The sequence below is a fragment of the Crassostrea angulata genome, chromosome 2 (genome assembly GCF_025612915.1).
Source record: "Crassostrea angulata isolate pt1a10 chromosome 2, ASM2561291v2, whole genome shotgun sequence".
NCBI lineage: Eukaryota > Metazoa > Mollusca > Bivalvia > Ostreida > Ostreidae > Magallana > Magallana angulata.
The window spans coordinates 9,181,289-9,204,083 of NC_069112.1; the positions used below are offsets into that span (position 1 = coordinate 9,181,289).

The following is a 22,795-nucleotide window of genomic DNA, read 5'->3' on the forward strand; positions in this document are numbered from 1 at the left end:
CATATCCGAACGTCCGCCGTCACTTCCGGTCGTCACCGGAAGGAAATGAAAAACCTTAATTTTTCAATTTTTGAGATTTGAATTTTCTTTTTATTTCATTCGATAGAGACGCCCTCAAAACTTCTAAATATGAAATTTGTTTTAAAATCGATCCACGCATTCTGGAGATTTTGGACCCCAAAATCCTGAAGCGAAGGTCCGCGTAGCTCAGTCGTTAGAGTGTTGGACTTGTGCCCAGACGACCCGGGTTCAGTCCCTGAGTGCCGAATGTTTTTTCTCTCTTATTTGTGTTTTGATTAATGATTTCGTCTTTAAAATTATGGATTTGAATGTTTTTAGTTTTATTTTTGTCATAATTAAAAATAATAGCGGCTTTTTCAGTACAAATATGGAGCTCTTTTCTGCCAGCAGCTCTCTAAATTTAGACGCTCGTCGCATTGCCGGTATCAGACATGCCGAATGTTGGTTTTTTCTTAATTTTGATTTATTTAAGGATTTAATCTTTAAAATGATGGATTTTAATGTTTTCCGTTTTATATTTATAATATATAGAAATAATAGCGGCTTTTTTTAATTACAAATAGATAGCTTGTTTCTGTCAGCAGTTCGCTTAATTCAAACGCTCGTCGCATCGCAGGCATCAAAGACGTGCCGCCAAAGTACCCCTGCAGTACGCTGGGTCGCTTTGCCGGCATCAAAGAAATGCCGCCATCTCAATGACACTCACAATATTTAGCAATGCACCCACGTTTAAATAAGTATTCAACAAAAGAGGACTGGTTAGTATTTATTCACATATATAGATACACGCATGCATGTATATAAATGTGTTTATTGACATACGTTGCTAATATACTGATTCCCTAAACACTATAAAAAAAACTTGAAAATCTCTCTCTCTCTCTCTCTCTCTCTCTCTCTCTCTCTCTCTCTCTCTCTCTCAAGTACAAATGTTTTAGCATTCAAATAAGAACTAGTATAGGTAACTTGCAGTAAATTGGATAGAGGCTAAATGTACATTGGCGTCCAAAAATCATACATGTATTTATTTCAAGTTTCAAGGATTAAATGCCGGATTAGCTACGGTAGCGATCCGGAATCATTCGTGGCGATATTTATTGACCCGTGGCTTTTCCGTCTGTTATCGTATCCAAACGTAGCAATACTTGTATAGTTGCGACAATTTTTGAACATGTTCAAAATTCCACTACGGATGAAACCACCGTAGTACTTCCTTAGAAAAACTTATTAAACCGTTTTAGAACGTAGAAGTCCGTTTTAACTCCGTATAAATCCGTAGTAATTCGTATGTATCAATTTGTATCCATTCCGTAGTGCATCCGTACTAACTCCGTATTATCAGATTTTCCGGTGTCAACCGTGGAAAATATCCCGTAGTAGAAACTAGGAGTTGATCTGTGAATGTGTGACTGGGGCATTAACGATTATTTGATTTTCCGGTGTCAACCGTGGAAAATATTCCGTAGTAGAACCGTGGAGTTGATCCGTGAATGTGTGACTGGGGCATAAAAAGTCATTTTTATTAAAGATGGTGTACTTTTTCCTTTTTTGTGCATGTCTATATACTGATACAAATCTGTTGTCTGTCTGGGATTAAGAAAAAGTTTATACACGTAACTATACAAACGAACGAGTGACTGCGACAATTTTTGAAAACTGACCAGCCGTTTATGAGTGTTTGAGCCGAAGATAAACAGATGTTAAAAAATCAATAGTTACATCTTTCAAACAACGCATATATATTGTTCTAACATATGTATTTTGTTTAGAAATTGTGTTATTTGTGATATTTAGAATTTAATATTCTACGTTTAATATAGAAGTCACCGACCGACCCCCCCCCCCCCCCCCCCCATTCATAAAATCATTTAGTTTTTCTGGCCCGATTTTCCTTGATCTTTGATCTTGGGCCTTTAATTTCAACTAAGTACCATTCTAGATTACTGTACTAATTACCAGACCAATTCGTTCATTATTAACAGAGTTATGAAGTTTTTGGCATTTGAGTTTCAATTGTCGTGATTGACATGTACTGTAAAAAAATCATAACTCCCAAGCCCTTCACTCAATCCTAATGAAAATTCGTGAAAATGAACCTCGGACACCATTCCTATTTTCTGCCAAATATGCAGCGGATTGAACAATCAAAACTAAATTCCTGAGATTAAACGGCGCTTATTGTCTATACTGGGAAATTAAATCTACACAGTACACGCATCGACCCCCCCCCCCCCTCCTATTCACAAAATAATTTAGTTTTTCTGGCCTGATTTTACTGGATCTGTCGTCTTGAACCTTTATTTTCAACCTAGTTCAATTCTAAATTACTGTACTACATGTAATGACCGAATCCGAGATTCACACCTCAAAATTCTATTTTCGATTTATTTACGACGAAAATCAAGCTCAGGTCTTTTCACCCCCCTCCAGACACAAACACGCAACAATATTTCAAATGACCTCGCACTGTTACCAAACCTGAATAGTCAGACATCTTACACGTTGTTTTTCATCTCATACAAAAACTCAGCTCCTCTCCCGGGCGGAAACGCCCCAAAATCAAAGACAAATTCGGGAATTATTTTGCGTCAGCCATGTTTTGAGACATCTGCAAAGGCTGTGTGTTCTAATCTCGCCGGAGCCAAGATTTGTTCTTTGTCTCTATTTTTTTCTCTCCTTTTTATTTAATTTTCTAGCTAAAATATTCAACATAAAAGGGTCGTTGGACTAAAGTTCAAGTTGAAAAACACTCTTCAATTAAGATTTAGACAAAAACAGTCTTTTATTATTAGGGTCTTCCGTCATCAGCGGAAGACCCTTCTATTCTAATTGTTATTAGGGTCTTCCGTTTACAAAGGAAGACCCTCTTTTTTTTCTTGGGTTTCTTTTTATTACAGGTTTTAAGACGTGTTATTTGGTCAAAAGACCTCTTATTTGATATGAAATAAAATGAGACTGGTCCTTCAAATTAGGGATCCAACGGGGTGTATAATTCTTCATCCATCGCTTTTTAAGATCACATCTGCATTTCCTGATATGTTTCGTTGATGAAGATAAAAGGAAAGGTCAATTCCTCTTCTAAAAATAGGACGGAAGACCTCCTCGTTGCTCGCAACGAGATCGTGTCTAGTTAAACAAATGTTTATATCAGAATATTTGTTTCACCTTTATCTCTGCCTTTATATCTTTGTCACTTATTATCTTGGACAACTCCCTAGGGCAAAGACTCCTGTACAACCATGACGTTGTCTGCGATCGGCATTCATTTTGAGCAGATTGATTGATTATAAGGTGTACCTCTTTCTAACAGATTACATGTACGTTTTCCACCTAATTTGCATGCCCAAAATATCAAATGTGCATTTTACACCAGTACTTATTACATTCGACACAAGCATGTTTTATTATTCTCATAGCACTTAACGTAAATAAGGCTTTGATTTTGCGTTATTCAAAAGAAAATAATGTAAATTACATGATGCAGATTTATCACTCATCAGATTATTTTACAATCAGGATTTACTCTTCTAGGATAAGAAATCGATTATCCTTGAAATTATAACACCCTGTTTTAAAGGCACTTACAGATGAAATCATGAAATGTTATACACGTGGAATAAAGACATTTACAGTAAACCACTTGTGGACTTATGATTACTGATCAATAATAACAACTTTAAACATTTTTTTTAAATTATTTTGATCGACAACATGGAACAATCGGGGTTATATTAGGTCACTAAATGCAAAATGGCTAGTTGAAATCGGAAGAAATAAATAAATAAATAGATGCCTGGAAGCCAAATAATACTTAAGTATGCGTGATGCAGACAGACAGATTTAACAGTCCTTGAAAAAATAAGGATCAAAAGTAATGTGTATAGTTTGTGTAATGTTGGCGTAACCCAAGCGTTACCAAATTAGGAAGAAGTATTTGTTAGATAATGTATTTAGTGCCACCCTGTATATTGTGCACAAGTAGTGCTTACGTCATTAGTTGTTGAGTTTTGAATAAACACATAAAACCTAACATGGTGTCAGAAGCTGGCGTATTCGAAGCCACAATTTCCACAAACAGAAGCAAGACAACACCAATCGAGTGATTATTTCGTCGAAAGAGCTTCATATCTACCTCAGGCTAAAGTGGTAACGTTGCATATTTACCCAACGACACTGAAATTTCGCTGTAAAGTTTGTCACGCTGGTGAGCACGTTTTCTACGGCGGCCATTTGCAATCGGATTTGAACTTATTTGTTTATCAGAAAAGTCTGAGTGTTTGACAACATTTTATGATAGTGTGCATCAGAAATACAATATCAACCGTGCATTATAGTGTATTGACAGCAGTATTTGCATTTTTATACCGAACGATCGATTCTGGGAAAAAACTACGGTGTGCAGTTGGTGACATTTCAAAATGTCTGTAGTGCGAAGTGAATTACCGATTCCTTTACCTATGAATGTGAAGGGAGACCTCAAAGGGAACTGGAAATTCTTTAAATCACAATGGATGAATTATGAAATAGCCACAGGCCTGGACAAGAAACATGATGCAATCAGGATAGCAACATTATTAACAGTCATTGGCAAAGATTGTTATCATATTTATGAGAACTTAAACCTCACGGAAGAAGAGAGACAGGATATAGCAGCAGTTATAGAAGCACTTCAAAAACACTTTACACCAAAGACAAATGTTATCTATGAAAGATATATCTTCAATACAAGTGATCAACTGCCCAATGAAACATTAAATGACTACATCTGCAGGCTGAGAGAACTCGCGAAGTCGTGCGAATTTCGAAACATGACTGATGATATGATACGTGATCGTCTAGTGTTAGGGACCAAAGACACAGCATCAAGAGGCAGAATGTTAAGAGAAGCCGACTTAACACTGGACAAAGCTATAACAATGTGTTTGACAAGCGAAAGAACTTCATCACAGCTGCAGAAGTTAGAACACAACACCAGTCATACAGCCAATTCAGAACAAGCAGAAGTGAAATACGTCAGTTCAAAAGGAGACAAAGCCTATAAACCCAGAGGAAAACATCCATTCAAAGGTCAAGGGAAGAAACAGCAGAAGATTGTACAGCCAAAGAACAGTGCAATGGTTATTAAGTGCATGTACTGTGGAGGCACACATCCACGAGACAGAGACAAATGCCCAGCTTTCGGACATACGTGCTGGAAATGTAAGAAGAAGAATCACTTTCCAAAAGTTTGTAAACAGACTACTGTGAACAGTATCCAAGATGAAGACACAAGTGACTCGGACTCTGATTCTCTATATGCTGTGAATTCTTCGTCTGGAAAACAGTGGTTCGTAAAAATCCACATGAGTGCTAGTGGAAACAGTTCTAATGTTACCTGTCAATTGGATAGTGGGTCTACCTGCAACGTAATAAACTTTAGGCAGTACGCTCAAATCATGCAAACAGGCGACCCCCCACTGAAACCTACCGAGAAGACACTAAAGCTCTACGGAGGGAAATCAAAACTCATTCCACTTGGCATTGCAACCTTGAAATGCAGGGTGATCCAGTCTGGAAAAACAGAAAATCTTGACTTTTAGGTAGTCGAGATGGACCAGACACCTATCCTCTCAGCAGAAGCTTGTGAAAAACTTGGATTACTGACTGTCAATGTAGTTCACAAGCTGACAGCTACGTCATCACAATTTAAGCCAATGTCCAAGGAACAAATTCTTGATGAGTTCAAGGATGTATTTGAAGGACTTGGTGAGTTTGAAGGCGAGTACCACATTGAACTTGACCCAACAGTGAAGCCAGTACAGAGACAGCCAAGAAGGGTACCACAAGCTCTTAAGGGAGACATTAAGGTAAAAATTGAATCTCTAGTCAAAAGAGGTGTTCTCAAGAAAGTGTCATCACCCACAGATTGGATTAGTAACATGGTTGCTGTCAAAAAGGCCTGGTAAACTGAGACTGTGCATCGACCCCAAAGACTTAAACTCTGCTATTAAAAGACCACATTACCAAATGCCAACTGTAGATAATATTCTACCTAAGATATCAAAGGCCAAAGTGTTCACTGTGATGGATGCAAAAGAAGGTTTCTGGCACGTGAAGCTGGACAAGGAATCCAGTCTACTCACCACATTCTGGACTCCATTTGGAAGATACCGCTGGACACGTTTACCATTTGGACTCTCATCAGCACCAGAAGAGATCCAACGAAAGCAGCATGAAGTATTAGAGGGCCTTCAACATACAGAGGTCATTATGGATGATATCTTGAGCTATGGATCTGGTGAGACTATGGACGATGCAATTAGGGATCATGATTTTCACCTACAAGCGCTTCTTCAAAGAGCACGTGAAGTAGGTCTGAAACTCAACAAGGAGAAGTTAAAGCTGCGACTCACTTCTGTCAAGTATATGGGTCAGATACTTACCTCAAAAGGAATGTGCCCTGATCCAGATAAGGTGAAAGCTGTTGTCGAGATGCCACGACCCAAGAATGTTAAAGATGTTCAAAGACTTATTGGACTTGTGACTTACCTATCCAAATACTTACCACACTTATCTGAAACTTGTGAACCTCTACGCAGACTTACCGTTAAAGATACCTTATGGCACTGGGAGTCACAACAAGAAAATGCATTTAAAGCAATAAAGCAACTAGTCAGCACCGAACCAGTGTTAAAGTACATGACGTGAATGAGGAAGTGACTATTCAATGTGATGCATCTGAAGTTGGTTTAGGAGCAACTCTAATGCAGCAAGGGCAACCAGTTGCGTATGCGTCCAGAGCGTTATCTCAGACTGAACAACGCTATGCCCAAATTGAGAAAGAATGTTTGGCAATAGTGTTTGCATGTGAGCATTTCGATCAATACATCTATGGCAGAGACCTTGTGACAGTCCAGTCTGATCACAAGCCCTTGGAGACAATTTTCAAGAAATCCTTATTAGCAGCTCCAAAACGTCTTCAAAGGATGCTACTTCGTCTCCAGAAGTACAATCTACGAGTAACATACACCAAGGGAAGCGAACTTTACATAGCAGACACTCTGTCCAGAGCCTTTGTGACAGATACTGAATACATTTTCAACGTATTTTCGCAAGAAATCTCACAGATTAATCAAAGTGAATGGATTCCAAAGATCAGCCATGCAAGATTTCAGCAGATCAGAGAGATGACTAACAGTGATCCAGTACTACAAACACTCAAGACTGTCATACTTACCGGCTGGAATGACCGTCAAGAAGATGTCCCAGTAGCAGTCAGAGACTATTGGAACATACGTGATGAGTTATCGGCTCAGGATGGATTGATCTATAAGAGCAACAGAGTCGTGATACCAAAAGTTCTTCGCCCTGAGATGCTCAGTAGAATTCATTCAAGTCACCTTGGAACTGAAGCATGTTTAAGGAAGGCAAGAGATGCAGTTTTTTGGCCTAATATGTCAGCTGAGCTACGCGACTTCATATCAAAGTGCAGCACTTGCAACAAAATGCAGGACCAACAATCAAGGCAGCCTCTTATCACACATGATGTACCAAAAATACCATGGACAAAGTTAGGAGTTGATATCTTCACTTACCAAAACCAAGACTATCTAGTTACTGTGGACTATTTTAGTGATTTCTTTGAGCTAGATATCCTAACAGACACATCAGCAATGACCGTAATAGATTGTCTCAAGCAACAGTTTGCTCGCCATGGGATTCCGGATACCGTTATTTCTGATAATGGACCTCAGTTTAAATCTGCAGACTTTCACACCTTTGCTTGTGATTGGGAATTTGAACATTCTACTTCATCACCGTATCACAGCCAATCTAATGGCAAGGCGGAATCTGCTGTGAAAATTGAAAAGAAATTAGTGAAGAAGTGTATTTCTAGCAAGACTGATATCTGGAAAGCAATTCTAGATTGGCGAAACACTCCTACAAAGGATATGAATTGTAGTCCCGTCCAAAGACTGATGTCTAGGAGGACAAGACATTCCTTACCAACAGCCGCTGCTCTACTTGAACCAAATATCAGCACAAATACCCATGAAAAGATCATTCGTAAGAGACAACTTTCAAAACAGCAGTATGACAAACACACTAAGGACCTTCCAGAACTACAGATTGGACAAAACGTTCGAATGAAGAAACACCCGAATGATAAATACTGGCAGTTTGGAACATGTACCCAGTCTCTCGGGAACAGGTCATACCTCATCGACTTAGATGGAAAGTCATACCGCAGAAACAGAAGAGAGATGCGCCCAACCAAGGAGGCTCATGATGCAGAAAGAACAGATCCTTTACCCTACAAGCCAGAGGATGATCCACCCATGATTACAAATGAACGTCCCCATAACGAGAGTGTGAAGCAGCCTATTGCTCCAGAACCACAAACCGCATTGGGATCTTCTAGAGAGACTATCACATCTCCCGCAAGTGACAATAATTGTGCAGTGAATGCTTCAACTAAATTGCGTGGCAGCTCAAGAATTGCCAGATTACCATCAAAGTTCAAGGACTTCATTATGAATTAAGATACATACAAACAGTATGAACTTTTAATTGAAATGTGCATTTTTTTTTCTTTCGTTTTAAAGAAAGGGGGATGTTAGATAATGTATTTAGTGCCACCCTGTATATTGTGCACAAGTAGTGCTTACGTCATTAGTTGTTGAGTTTTGAATAAACACATAAAACCTAACAGCATTAGTGTAGCACATGTCCCAGTGATCATAAGCGTTAGGCGAGTTTCCAAATGTCGCTGGTTCAAGCCCTGCCGTGGTGGTTGCTTTTGTGGGTTTGTCACAAGGCACTTCTACTTCTCAGTCAAACCAGTTTAAGTCGGGTACTGGTATATGCAAGGAGTTGACACCCAGTTTATGTCAGAGTTTAGATCAGGCGGACTGGTTTTCAATCAAGGGGGAGTCAGTCTGCTTAGGACCGCGAATATCAGGGGAAACACCAGCTTAATACACCTTGGTGGTCCGGAGAAGGACTTTTTTAACAAAAAGAATAGTATCGCAAAATTTCATGGGAACTTTAATCCTGAACATTTATCGAGTATTTATTTATTATCATTCTAACAATATAAAGTTCACAATCACCACTTAATTTACATAGCCTGTAGCTTTTTTTAATAAAACATCTTAGTTAAGAAATACACAGGATATATGTTTGACTTATAGTGTCAAGAAATAAATTGCTATCTATCTAAAAAAAAAAAAGATATTATTTTCAAAATTGCTTTTTTGTAATGAGTACTATATTTCAGAAAAAAAGATTGATACCAATTTTTTTTAACTATTCAAATAAATCAAAGCAACATTTTTTCTTCAATTTTGATTAATACGTCTTTTTTTTAAATTGACGACCAACATATATCAAGAATAAGTGACGACCAACATGTATTGAGAAAGATTCTATTCTAAAGATTTATTATTTGATGCCATCTTTAGTATTCAGAACGAAAAAAGTGTCCTTGCAAGAAAAAAAAGTTTTCATTAAGTAAATATTTTTTTCATTATAGCTATATAACAACATCCATGTTTTTTTTAAATTTTATAACAAAATTATAAAGAGTTAAAACAACAAAAGTGCAATGCAAGTAAAAACTGATACCGCTGAATTTTTTTTTCAAAAGACTTCAAATGTTAGTGTAGAGTAGACTTTCTGTAATGATTCGTTATTCGATGTGCAGGGTGAACCAGCAGAGTCACAACATTGACAGTTTCTGTTTTCCATATACTTTGAATGGATCCTTAATTTTATATCCATATCTTAAGTCAATTCATTTATGAGTGAAATAAAACAAAATACTGAAATGAACACTCTGTTTTCAAGTACATGGCTACCTGTTACTATGTGTACCTCAACTCTAACAGAAAGGAACCGATGGCAACAATGTTTACAATGACTGACGCCGAGAGTCCAACAATAAAAGCTATGGTTACTGGTGTGATATGTTTCGGATCCTCAGTCTGTTGAGTACCTGTGTTGAACAGTCAATACAATAATTTAGACGTCTTTACAGGTCACACAATACATGTAATACATCTAAAGGGGAAACATACCAATTGAACACTTACCAAACGAGTAATATAAAACTTTTATTTTATCACAAATTTGAATCAAATTAAAAGCATTACTTACAGTACAATTTTCAACAGTACATTTTCAAACAATTATTTTTACAAACAGATTAGCATAAAATTCATTACCTAGTGTACAGTTTCCATACAGACAGCTTCCGTTGAACCTGTCACATTTCTGATCGATACAGTATCCACCACATGGATACTGACAATTCTCTCCAAACGACCAAACACACTCTGAAAAAATCGTCTTAAACCATTTCGAGTGCAAAGAATATTCACATTTCATAAACATCATAAGCATGCGGGCAAACCCAAAGGGACAGTTGCATCTAATAAAATTTATCAGCAGGTATCAGACACGGGGGGGGGGGGGGGGGGGGGACAGATTCATGTAGACACAAACATTATGGCCCTTGCACTGTGTAATTTTTATTACCTGTAGTACAATTTGAACCCATCCATCCTGCCTTGCAAGAACACAATCCGTCCGTGTGTCGACACGTCTTACAATTAGGAGAACAAACAAGAGAACAGTTTTTTCCGTAATATCCTTTTTTGCATACTGAAATATGTGTAGGAAATAAAATTTGATAATTAAAATACATACTAAAAGAAAAAAAATCGATGTATTATATTGTAATCCTTAAGAATATGTGGAAAATGTAAATGTATTGAATGTCTCACTGTTATCACAAAGTGCTCCAATGTACCCGTCCTGACAACCATTAAAGCACACCCCAGTGACGTGGTCACATGATTCATTGTAAACACAATGGCCGCTACAATTCTCGTGACAGTTCATTCCATAATATCCGGTTGAACACTCTAAGTAAAAAGATAACATACTTAATAAAGAATATGTAGATGCTTTTTTCTGAAGATAATGGCATGTATTTCTAAATCAAATATTGAAGAACTTACAGGAGTTGATTTTGTTGATGTCTATTTATTTTAAATTCAATGATATGTTATTTTGCATGACAAGTTCATGTAGTTTTTAATTTGAATTACGCACATTTTTATGATATGAATTTTGGACTTTTGGACAAGAATGTCGAGAAATCCCCCCCCCCCCTTCTATGAATCATATTAAATAATATTTAAAGATACAATTAATTCAATCAAACTATGTATCAGTAATTGAAATATTTCTCGAAAATTGTATGGATCCAAGCAATATTGGACTCTAGTCTCGTTTAACCAAACGCTCGGCTGACACCGTAAATCTCCGACAAGGATTTACCGAGACAGCTGAGCGTCGATTTGAACGAGACTATATTCAACTCTGGCGTAGAAATATACACGACTTCAAAAATATTTAAATTGTTCGTACCATTTTAAATCTGACTATTTTCAAGGCATTTATAAATAAGTTTCCTTGAAAAACAATGCTTTAGCGTGCATTATATCGAATTTATGAATTATTTCCAAGAACTAAGTCTTATCAGCAGCAATGATTTGTGCTGAGGTCCAAACACTTTCACTTTCGGTTTGCCTGAGTAACTGCACAGGGCAGTTGATTGAAATCAACTCCCCAACACGATATGAAAAATGCAGGCAAAACTACAACAGTAATTTCATACATATCTGCTACAATATAATGCTGTGTTATAGTAATTTTAATGATATGCTATGAAATTCTAATACAATGCTTTAAGATGTTTATGTTATGCGATGAGAAATCAAAGTGAAGGGTTTTATGATATGGTTTGCTTTTCTATGCTATTTTATTAAAACAAAAACGCCTCCTTATACAGAAGAGTTCCAAACATTTCGAAGTGAACTGATAAGAACTCAAAGTGTGCCACTGATCTATATTGTAAACACTTATTCTTTGAAATAAAAGCATTTAAAATCGATTTAAAATCAAGTGTTCTTTGCTATGGAATGCTATGGGATTATGACAAATGAGAATGTATGAGATGCTTTGTTGGATATTCCAATGCTATTCTTTTTGAATGCGAAGGCGTGTGCATGCTGTAAAAGATATGCTTTAAATGACTGAAGAACAACAATGAAATTCCTGATACTTTTACATGTGCCTTCAAACAGACTTTTACAATCAACGATATTTACATGTATCACGCCACAATTAGTGTCAATCATGTTCAGAAAGATACATTTTTATGGACTTGTAGGAAATAATTGTAATCACTAACCTGCGCCGCAGTTACTGTTAATGTACCCTGGACTGCATCCTCTATCACAAACACCAGTCTTTTTATTACACGGAGAATCATCCAAACAATGGCCGCTACATTTGTTGGTACATTCCAAACCAAAGGTACCATCCTTGCATTCTTTTTAACATATTTTTGAAACTTTCTGTTCATGTCATTAACGCAAAAAAATATTTTGTGTTCATTTACGTTGAAATTGCTGATAATTAATTGTCATGATTTAGATTAATTTTGATTTAAGAACAGACAGATTCACTACCTTTCTCACACCTATATCCTGTCCATCCAAGAGAGCAGCCTCGTTCACAGTGACCGGTCACGTAGTTACAGATCATGTTGTCCCGACAATGTCCTGCACATTGGTGATTACATCTCTCACCAAACCAAACCTCTCTACATTCTGTCGATATCAGACATTAATAAAACATGTTTATACGGTTCACATTAAAAAACTCATTTATACAATGGCAAAATAATTACACTGACTTGTTTGGCAAGTTGTTCCTGTCCATCCAGGTTTGCATTCCCCTACCGTATTCCTTTACGTACAAATAACATTGATCATCTGCACTTCTATATTAAAGACAAAAATGAAATATTGAATTAAAGATAATTTACTTTTCTATTTTAACATAAGTATTATTTTAACATTATTATTTTTTTAAAAATAAATTTATGAACGATCAGCCGTTCTAGAGTGTTGAGTTTTAAATTCAAATTTAAAAACAAAAAGCATATCAATCTCTAAACAAACATGAAAAACATATTTCAACTATAAAATTATAAACTTACTATAAAATTTACTTTTCTGTTTTTGCATAACACTTAAAAAAACCCAACATATTGATCTTGAAAAAAGTAAGGGGATTAATTTAAAGAAAAAGTACACAGTTTCATCACTTAATCAATATTTTCACATATGTTGCACTAATAAAACGCTTAATTCAGTCATTATTGATTCAACATGCTATGAAATTATTTAAAAGTCTCAAACGTTTATTCAAATTATAATAAACTTGTCAGCAAACATTTACAAATTCAGAACTAAACGTATCGACAAATGTGTTGAATTTTAGATATGACCTGCAATAAGCTAATGTTTCTTCCTTGACTTCTATGAAATGCAAGCTAAATATGTCTATATAAAGATGTCGACTGAAATACTTAAAACAATTGTTCTATTGAATTATGAAAAAATTTCTTTTTCTTCTTGAATACCTCCCGGCACAAACTCTAGTCCATTGCTAAACTCTGTAAATATGTCAATTTCTCTCAACTAATTTATTCAGTCTATTTTATTTGGCATTGTAAAATTTAAATATACGAGTTTTAAAACAAATATTGAAGCAGGATTTTCAGACTTGAGGTGACCCAAAATGGTTACCCAAAAATAGAGAAACGAACATTTTTTAACAACTTCCAAGCAAAATGCGTATTCCCCGACATAGTGCCTCCTATAACGGCAAATGGATTGGGGATTTTACATTTCATTCTGAACCCTTAATGTTCTTAAGAAAATGGAAATAATGGGCCCTGTTGTATGTCGTCTTTTTTTAATTGTTCATTCAACAATATATAAATAGTGCCTGTTTGGGAGGGTAACAGTTGAAATTGACACCCCGAGAAAACCATTGTCAACCGACGCGAAGCGGAGGTTGACAATGGTTTTCGAGGGGTGTCAATTTCAACTGTTATCCTCCCAAACAGGCACTATTTATATATTGTTATACTGAATGTCTTTTTTAAAAATTTTAAGAAATTTTTACTGCTTTTATATAGGAATAACGTGAATTCTACAGCGAACCGTACGCGCATAATTTTCGCGCATGTAACATTTTTTAATGTTACCCGTTGCCAAGTCCGTTGCTAACGCTGAGGGTAATAGTAAATATTATTAACTGCGTCTTAACCAATCAGATTTCAGTATTTAACATGAAAGTATAACAATAGATAATTCACTTCATTTGTATTGTTTTACAAACATACACTAACACTGTTTTTATAGAATAAGGTTTATGAAAATATGCACTTTTGCAACTACATACATAAAACATCATGTAGCAAACATATTTAGTTTCTATCTCTTCTACAATAAATGCAATAAAAAAAATGTAAGACAAGAAAAAATGTCATTGCTGACTCATTAATATTCATTACTCTAACCCCTTTTCGGGGAGCCCCCCTCCCCCCCCCCCCCCGCGGAAGCCTGGATCTCCGGGATCCAGGTCTCCGGGAACCCGAGTCTCCGGGGCCCAGGTCTCCGGGACCTAGGTCACCGGATACCTAATCTTCGGGGGCCCGAGTCTATAAAATATTTTCTTGCTATTAAGCAACCAGCATTCAGCCATTGTTTCTTTTTGTTTTTTTCTAGCTGAAGTTTTACTACGGGGTTAAAATCAGCTGAACTGTTAAACAAAAACAAACAATACGTATTTGTTCAGTTCCAGAATGTCCACGTCGTCTGTTTTTGTTTCGGTGAAACACAAAAGATCGTAAAAGTACACTAGTTCGATAAAATCTGGATAGTTGAGATATCTATTGATAATGTCATTGTCACAGATCGTTCTGTTACCCGTTGCTAAGTGTTGCTATAGCTGAGGGTAATAAAACGGATTATCAACTGTGTCTAAACCAATCAGATTTCAGTATTTAGCATGAAAAAATAATAATTGCAATATATTTGAGGATTAAAGGATATCGAAATATTCTAACAAAAAATGAAAATAAAATAAACCATATGTTCAATAATTAAATCAAACGTACTTAAGTATGCATCTGTGGACCGGTCTCTTAGGTTGGAATCCATAGTTCCAGTAGGCTTAGTTAAAGGGGACTGAACAACATCTGGCCCCGGGGTCATTAAACTAAGATGAGCTCACTTTTTATCTCTGTCTCACTTTTCCACTATATTGCCCTCTTGTAAAAATAAGACTTAGATCAGAGTGACCTCATCTAAGTTTTATGGCCCCAGGGTCTTGTCAACCATAGTGGAAATAAATGGCCAAAAAAAAAAAGCCCTGGGAAAAAACAAACTAAACGATTTAAATATGTTAGTGATTATGAACTTCTAACAGTTGATAAAATCAATCCTGAGTGTATGATAGTTGATATCACCCTCTAAAAAGGTAGGTCTTAAAAAATAATAAAGCAGCTAAGTTAATTAAATGTGAATGTAGTTTGATAAAATTTTAAAAAAGAAATCAATCTTTAATATCTATATCATTAACCACAAATATAGTGACACATTTTTTTAATATAAAAAATGTTATTATCAAACGTATGTTACCACTCTCCTACCGTAAAGTACACGTATATCACACAACTCGTTCATATTATATTTGATAAAATCGCATTAGATCATTATATGTGTTGTTTATGTTTTGAATGATAAATCAAATTTAAAAAAAATTAAAGCTACTGTAAGACATACGCAAAAATAAAAATCCAGCAATAGTAAAACCAGTAAGTATATTTAAATACGTGTAAATTAAAGATTGCAAAGTACATGTACATGCACGCAGGCTAACCGTATGATACATTTATAATTACCATTGGACCCCATGTCTGCAAAATAGTTCAAGGTTTTGGAACTAAAAGTAATTAAAAGCATTTTTTTTAAACAAACAGTTTTGAATATGTATCGACTTTCAATTTGTTTAGGGTAGAGGTATTTCAATTGGCCACTTAAACAATTGTTTGAAAGATTATGAACAGATAATTTTGAAGTTTTAAAACATATCCTGTTTTAACATTCTAACGTTTTTTTTAGGTTTTTAACGTGAATAAAATCAAATTACCAAATCAAATCCATCACGAAATTAACATTAACTTATATAGTTTATCAAAACCGAACAATCAATAAAGTTTACGCATCACACGATTATAATATTAAATTGCTTTCACCCACATGAATACACCTTCTGTGTCATTTTAATCCATTACACGTCAAATAAGGCAATTCACGTGTACTTTAATCATCACATTAAAATGTCTGAAAAAAAGATTTTTTTAATAACGTCTTGTTAACCCCTGTTTCTTCTCTCTCTCGCTCAATCTCTCATTCTCTCTCTCTTTCTTTCTTTCTCTCTGTCTCTGTCTCTCTTATGGATCCCGACTTTCATCGTTTCAACTCCGTCTTTCAACATTGCAAACCTTCTAACATCTGGTCATTCGTGGATAACGCAAGTGATATTCGAAACTTCAAGTTTACTTGCAAATTAATTGTATCAACAAAAACTCTATGTCTTTCAACGTGTCATCTGTGCAATTCCACATATGAAGACATTTTCTGTCACGTTTCGTTGTCATGCGGCGCTCTCTCTGACTGCCACAATGAATGGTGGAACACGATTGTTAATTCATTTCATATTGACCTTGGAGAAGAACTGTGTGGCCTTTGTGAGACAGATCTTTTTTTGGTTGTTCTGGGGCGCGAACCACTAACCGCTTTACCTTTATCTCAGGAAAGAAACTTCAGAATTCTAAACTCGAAACTGTTAGTTCGTGCATGCACACAATATCAACGGTTATGTGCAATGCTCTCGCGCATATGACTTGTGTAGAACAAATGGAACATTTGTATCACTTGATCACTTTATGTGTATGATTTATCTAAAATATCATTTGAATTGTATATAGATTAATGTGTTAGCTTAAATCTTAATTCTGTATCTCTTTATAGAGGAAATAAAAGATGAATGAATTGCCACTTAAACAATTGTTTGAAATATTATGAACAGATAGTTTTTAAGTTTTAAAACATATCCTGTTTCAACTTTCTAACGGTTTTTTTTTTAGGTTTTTAACGTGAATAAAATCAAATTACCAAATCACGAAATTAACATTAACTATATAGTTTATCAAAACCGAACAATCAATAAAGACTACGCATCACACGATTATAATATTAAATTGCTTTCATCCACATGAATACACCTTCTGTGTCATTTTAATCCATTACTCGTCAAATAAGGCAATTCACGTGTACTTTAATCATCACATTAAAATGTCTGAAAAAAGATTTTTTTAATAACGTCTGTTTAACCCCTGCTTCTTCTCTCTCTCGCTCCATCTCTCTCTCTCCCTCTCTCTCTCTGTCTCTCTTTCTCTTTCTCTCTTAATATTTCTGTCTCATAAAATTTAAAACCTCAACTTATGACCTTTTGTAAAGTATTAAGTTCCCATAGAAACAAAATTGAGAGAGAGAGAGAGAGAGAGAGAGAGAGAGAGAGAGAGATTTATTTTCGTTTAATTTTTAACGGAAACGTTTTACTAAAAGTGAACAGAAAACATAGACACACATATTTGGTATGTGATATTTTATCTGATTTAATTCTAGTTGTTTCATCGGTTCTTAAAAAAGTTAAAAGGATGTCTTTAAGGATATTTGCATTTACTTTAACTCATAGCGATATATAAAAACACATGCCAGAAGCTAAGAAGTCATAGTACACATACATTAAGAATGCGAAAAAGAATGAAGTTGTGTGTTTGCCATTACTAATAAAACTAATACATGCATATCTGTAATATATTTATAACATTGAAGTAAAACGTTGAGGAATACTAGTATATTACCGTTTGTAAAAGAAAAAAAAAGAAAATTGATTATACAAAAAACTGCATTGCATTGCTTTTACTAAATAAAAGTCTAAAAAACTGATTCTTGTTTAACCGGTCTAATACAAACACTGGTTGCTAGTTTGAGCGGTCAAACAAAAATTGATTGCTAGTTTAACCGGTCTTCTATCATATTTCCCTGTTTATTGCAATGTTTTATTTCTTCACAAGTCCAACAAGAAATATTATTGACACAAGCGTCAAATGGGCCGCAAACAATATAATTGTTGTATGGATCATTGGTCGTTTACATAAAATCACACTACAAAGAAGAAAATAAAACTTGGTTGTTTTAATTTTTATGGTAAATTTTAATATACTTTCAGCAACTTGTTTTGAAGTTTAACATTTTACTATTATCATAAAGAATCTAGTTTGTTACTGTAAGAATATTTAACGGTAATTGTATGATCATTGCCATAGTACGAAGTAATGGAGAACGCATTGATTGGTACATTACTCTAATACAAAGTTCAACTCATCATTTTTCTATTGGAGATTATGTATTTCAAACCATTTTGGTTTTTTGTTGTTGCATTATATTGAATTAAAACGTATTGCATTAGTTTATATGATTTCAAGAGACCCTATCATAAAAAAAAATTGGATTTGTTCAAATTTTCCAGTCAATTCAAAATTTCATTCATGTCATATTTTTGCGTAAATAATTGATATGTATGTCATTTCATGATATTTTCTACCACATTTTACATGGAGATATAATAAACTTACATACAAAGTCATTTTATTTGACACGGCACATAGAAATACAAATATATCATTTACATAAAATTTAATGACATTCAGGTCTTTAGTATTTCAGGTCTTTAGTATGTCCCGCATACCTACCCCGATGCATTGTTTTGAAAAGAATGAAGAACTCCGAAAATTTCCGAATATATTATAGTCTCGATAATAACGCGCCAAGCACGACAGTCTACTAAGTATGACCTATTTTTTTTATTTACGATTAAAACAAAAAATATGTGATATTTTTTAAAAGGTATAAAACATATTTTTACATGCAAATTAATTTTTGATTTATAAAAAGAAGCATGATATTAATTCTATGAAAAAAGAAATATCCCGCAGAAACGCAGTAACAATATTTAAATGTATATCAAATAACGGACCGCCTTCCGGCGGCCCGTAATGACATCAATTTACCTTAGTTTTGTTGTTGACCTAGTGTAGTTATACTCAATGGTCCTTCAAAAAATAATTAGGAACACCGATACCGATTTACCCCAATAAACATTTAAGCATTATGGTTTTAGTAATGCATAAATGCATTTTACTAGAAGTTCCATCCATTAGCAATATACATTTAATTTAGTCTCTCTCTCTCTCTCTCTCTCTCTCTCTCTCTCTCTCTCTCTCTCTCTCTCTCATCTGAAGCAAGCTTGTACTTGCCACCTCTTCATATTAAATCTTTTCTAAAAATAAACAAATGAAAATATTTCACAGGGCGAAAAACCATCTTTAAGCAAGTCCTTAAAGGTGGCTGAAAGGTGACTTAAAGGAGCTTAAAGGCTATACAACCTTTAAGCCGCCTTTAAGTCACCTTTAAGCAAGTGCTTATAGGTCCTTAATGTCCAAACTTCTTTAAGCCACCTTTAAGCCACCTTTAAGCATCTTTAAGTGGCATTTACGCTCTCTTTACACTGCCTTTACACTGTCTTTAAGTGGCCTTTAAGTCAATATTGATCAAGCTGAACAATAAAAACATATATTAAATGCAAATGTTCTTTTATAGAGATGGGAGGGGGTCATCCGAGTGATAATATAATTTCCAAGGAAGGGGGGGGGGGGGGTTCCAGGCGGTTTTAATCGTCGCTCCATTAAACACAGATCGCTATCATCAGCACCGCTCCGATGGACACATATTGCCGTAATAAAATTCTTTATAATTTTTGGGGAGTTTCAAAATTATTGTAGGTATGAGCGCAGTCTCTGTATCTTAATATGTGCATAAAACTAATTAAAGTATGTTTGTTTCCTATTATAAATTAATCGGTGAAAATTGTATTTTTTTTTCAATTTCCATTATTTCTAACTCTAGATCTGCTAGATACATGTTAAAGATGAAAAGACTCTCAACTGCCTTTGTTATATCGGGCAGGATATAACTGCTTTGTTTGTCTAGACATAGTTTTGTTCGTTTGTGTATATCTAATTAGAGTCTATTGTTTGTCCAACTTAAAAAAAAACCCTGGAACTAACACAGAATATACAAGATATACACAACAGTTGTGTCGTGTGCCCAGGTGCATGTTTGTGTATATCTAATTAAAGTCTATTGTTTGTCCAACTTAAGAAAACCCCTGGAACTAACACAGAATATACAAGATATACACAACAGGTGTGTCGTGTGACCAGGTGCACGTCAGGGTTTCTAAAGGCGTTAAATCTTAGTATGTACGAGTATACGATAAGTCTAGTGAATAAAAGTTAATTTACATTTGTAATTCATTTTCAAAGTATTATTTCCTAGCTCTGGGTTTCAAAGATGTTACGTCTACAAATTAACGATACATGTATGTAAGAGTAAAATCTTGAGGCTAATTAATTAATGTACCGGTGATCATAAATAGGGCTTGATTATTTAAATATATGTATAAGGGTAAATATGTCAAATATACCCGGCCTGGCACATCATACAGTAAGTCATGACGTCAGGCAATAATATCTATTGAAATTATTTGTTTTTCTTTTAGCAATGTTTATTCAAATTTTATGAAAAAAAAAAAAATGTTGGAAACTGGACCACCCTTTTATTTATTTATTTTGTACGAGGAAGAGCGACCCCGTGACACGTATTTAACTTAAACGTAGTTATTCTTTACTTTCCATCTTGCATATACTGCATACAAGGAATTATTTGCCCTTGATTTTTTTTCGCCCTATCGCCCTGAATGAATTTAAAACGAAGGATATTTGAAATATTCAATGATTAACTGTGTTGATTAAAAAGGAGTCTATTCAAAAACTGTAGCAATTTCAAGGCATAACAAAACCGTTTGCAAGTTAGGACAAAAAAAACCCGAGCGCAAATAACTCTGTATCTGTTTAGGGTTTTGATATTAAAGCTTCTTGGTCCGATGTAATATTAAAATGTTTGTACGCTTTCAAACGATGGTATGGCTAGTATGTGTATGAGGATAAACATTACAGTAATTTATCAGATTAATTGAGCAGTACTTCAATGAAAATATGACGATTTTTTTAACAAAACAAAGACATAAAAACGTTATCGGCTTATTTCACCTCATATTAAAATTCACCCCCGATATCGTGGTGATGTTGCTTGTATTAATACTTTGAAATCGCTTTTATTAAACACAAAATATGTGTAGTGTTCTGGCGATGGTTCACTATTATTTCTGAAGTTTGTTTTGTTTACAATTGATACATTATATCCGGGTTTAATAAACCTATTCATTTGGGAGATGAAACTAAACGGCTTCCTTTTCTAAATATCCCCATCATGCAGTTTGGTTTTTGGTTTTTTTTTGGTATGGCCGTAACAAATTTTTTTTCTGTTCTTTGAGTATGTCAAACTTTGAAAAGAGATCGATTCCGCTGGTGTAAATAAGCAAAATTCTTAAACTTTTTAAAAAAAACAACTGATTTGTATAAAAAAAGTATTTGATAGTCTAATATCCAAAGAATTAAAGAATCAGAGCATGCAGCTTTAAACATACAATCTTGGGAGGGGGGTGAAGGGAAAAATAGTTTATTTGTGTCAAAGCTATGCTATTGACTTTTCTTTGAATTATTTTAATTAAATTCAGTCTTTTTTTTATTAAACTGAATAAACTGTGTTGCATAAGTTTTATGTTGCACTGGTTTCTATTCTATGCATGGTGATAGCCATAATTACAACAATGTAATAAAGTATTTCATGTATATTACAGATAATGTTTTATGGCAGCAAAGAAAATACTGGATTCCGTGCAGATATTGCTATTGATAACATTAACATTAAACCAGGACATTGCTGAACAGAGGTGACTGGTCAGTGTATTGTCGGACAAACCTCTATGTTATGACATCTTGTCAATGTCTTGTGTGACAACTTTCTATATTATGACATCTGGTCAATGCATTGTATCACAACCCTTTATATTATAACATCTTGTCAATGTATTGTATGACATCCCTCTGTATTATGACATTTTGTCAATGTATTGTATGACAACCCTCTATATTATGACATCTTGGCAATGTATTGTATATCAACCCTCTATATTTTGACATTTTGTCAATGTATTGTATGACAACCCTCTATATTATGACATTTTGTTAATGCATTAAACGAAAACCCTCTATATTTTGACATTTGTCAATGTATTAAATGAAAACCCTCTATATTTTGACATTTTGTCAATGTATTAAATGAAAACCCTCTATATTTTGACATTTTGTCAATGTAATATATGACAACCCTCTATATTATGACATTTCGTCGATGTATTGTATGACAACACTCTATATTTTAAAAATTTCAGGAATATTTTCAATAATTTTTAATTATACCCCTTTGTAAAACAGCGTGGTCCTTAATTTTAACAATATTTTTTCCCCTTAGGCCAAGTGTGCATTGTGCCAAGTTTTGTTGAAATTGACAAAGTGGTTTTGGAGAAGATATGGAAATTTGAAAAGTTTACAGTCAGTCGAACAGACGGTCAGACGGACGACAGACAAAACGATATCAGAAAAACTTACTTGAGCTTTCAGCTCAGGTGAGCTATAAATCCAATCATTTTATGATTAAGATATGGTGGCATATAATCTTGAATAATATGTTTTACGGTGCTACCGTTCTGGCGAGCGCAGCAAGAATTACACATACCTTGCATCATTGTCAACCTAGTGTTATTTAGGTATCAA

The 22,795-nt window shown here is 34.7% G+C and overlaps 2 protein-coding genes and 1 pseudogene across 2 annotated transcripts; 2 read left to right on the forward strand and 1 right to left on the reverse strand.

The window, feature by feature from the left end:
- The first annotated feature begins 4,439 nt into the window (after positions 1-4,439).
- LOC128173866 (uncharacterized) lies at positions 4,440-5,600 on the forward strand. The gene has a single exon (XM_052839549.1). It carries the CDS (start codon positions 4,440-4,442, stop codon positions 5,598-5,600), a length of 1,161 nt encoding a protein of 386 aa, XP_052695509.1.
- A 1,164-nt stretch (positions 5,601-6,764) lies between these two features.
- On the forward strand, positions 6,765-8,543 carry LOC128173867 (uncharacterized protein K02A2.6-like). Its single transcript, XM_052839550.1, has one exon. The coding sequence runs from the start codon at positions 6,765-6,767 to the stop codon at positions 8,541-8,543; it is 1,779 nt and encodes a 592-aa protein (XP_052695510.1).
- A 1,043-nt stretch (positions 8,544-9,586) lies between these two features.
- The window catches only part of LOC128173868 (multiple epidermal growth factor-like domains protein 10), a 110,136-nt pseudogene continuing 96,927 nt past the window's right edge, over positions 9,587-22,795 (reverse strand).

Coding starts and splice junctions, on each gene's coding strand:
- LOC128173866 (XM_052839549.1), top strand. CDS start 4,440: ATGTCTGTAGTGCGAAGTGAATTACCGATTCCTTTACCTATGAATGTG.
- LOC128173867 (XM_052839550.1), top strand. CDS start 6,765: ATGCAGCAAGGGCAACCAGTTGCGTATGCGTCCAGAGCGTTATCTCAG.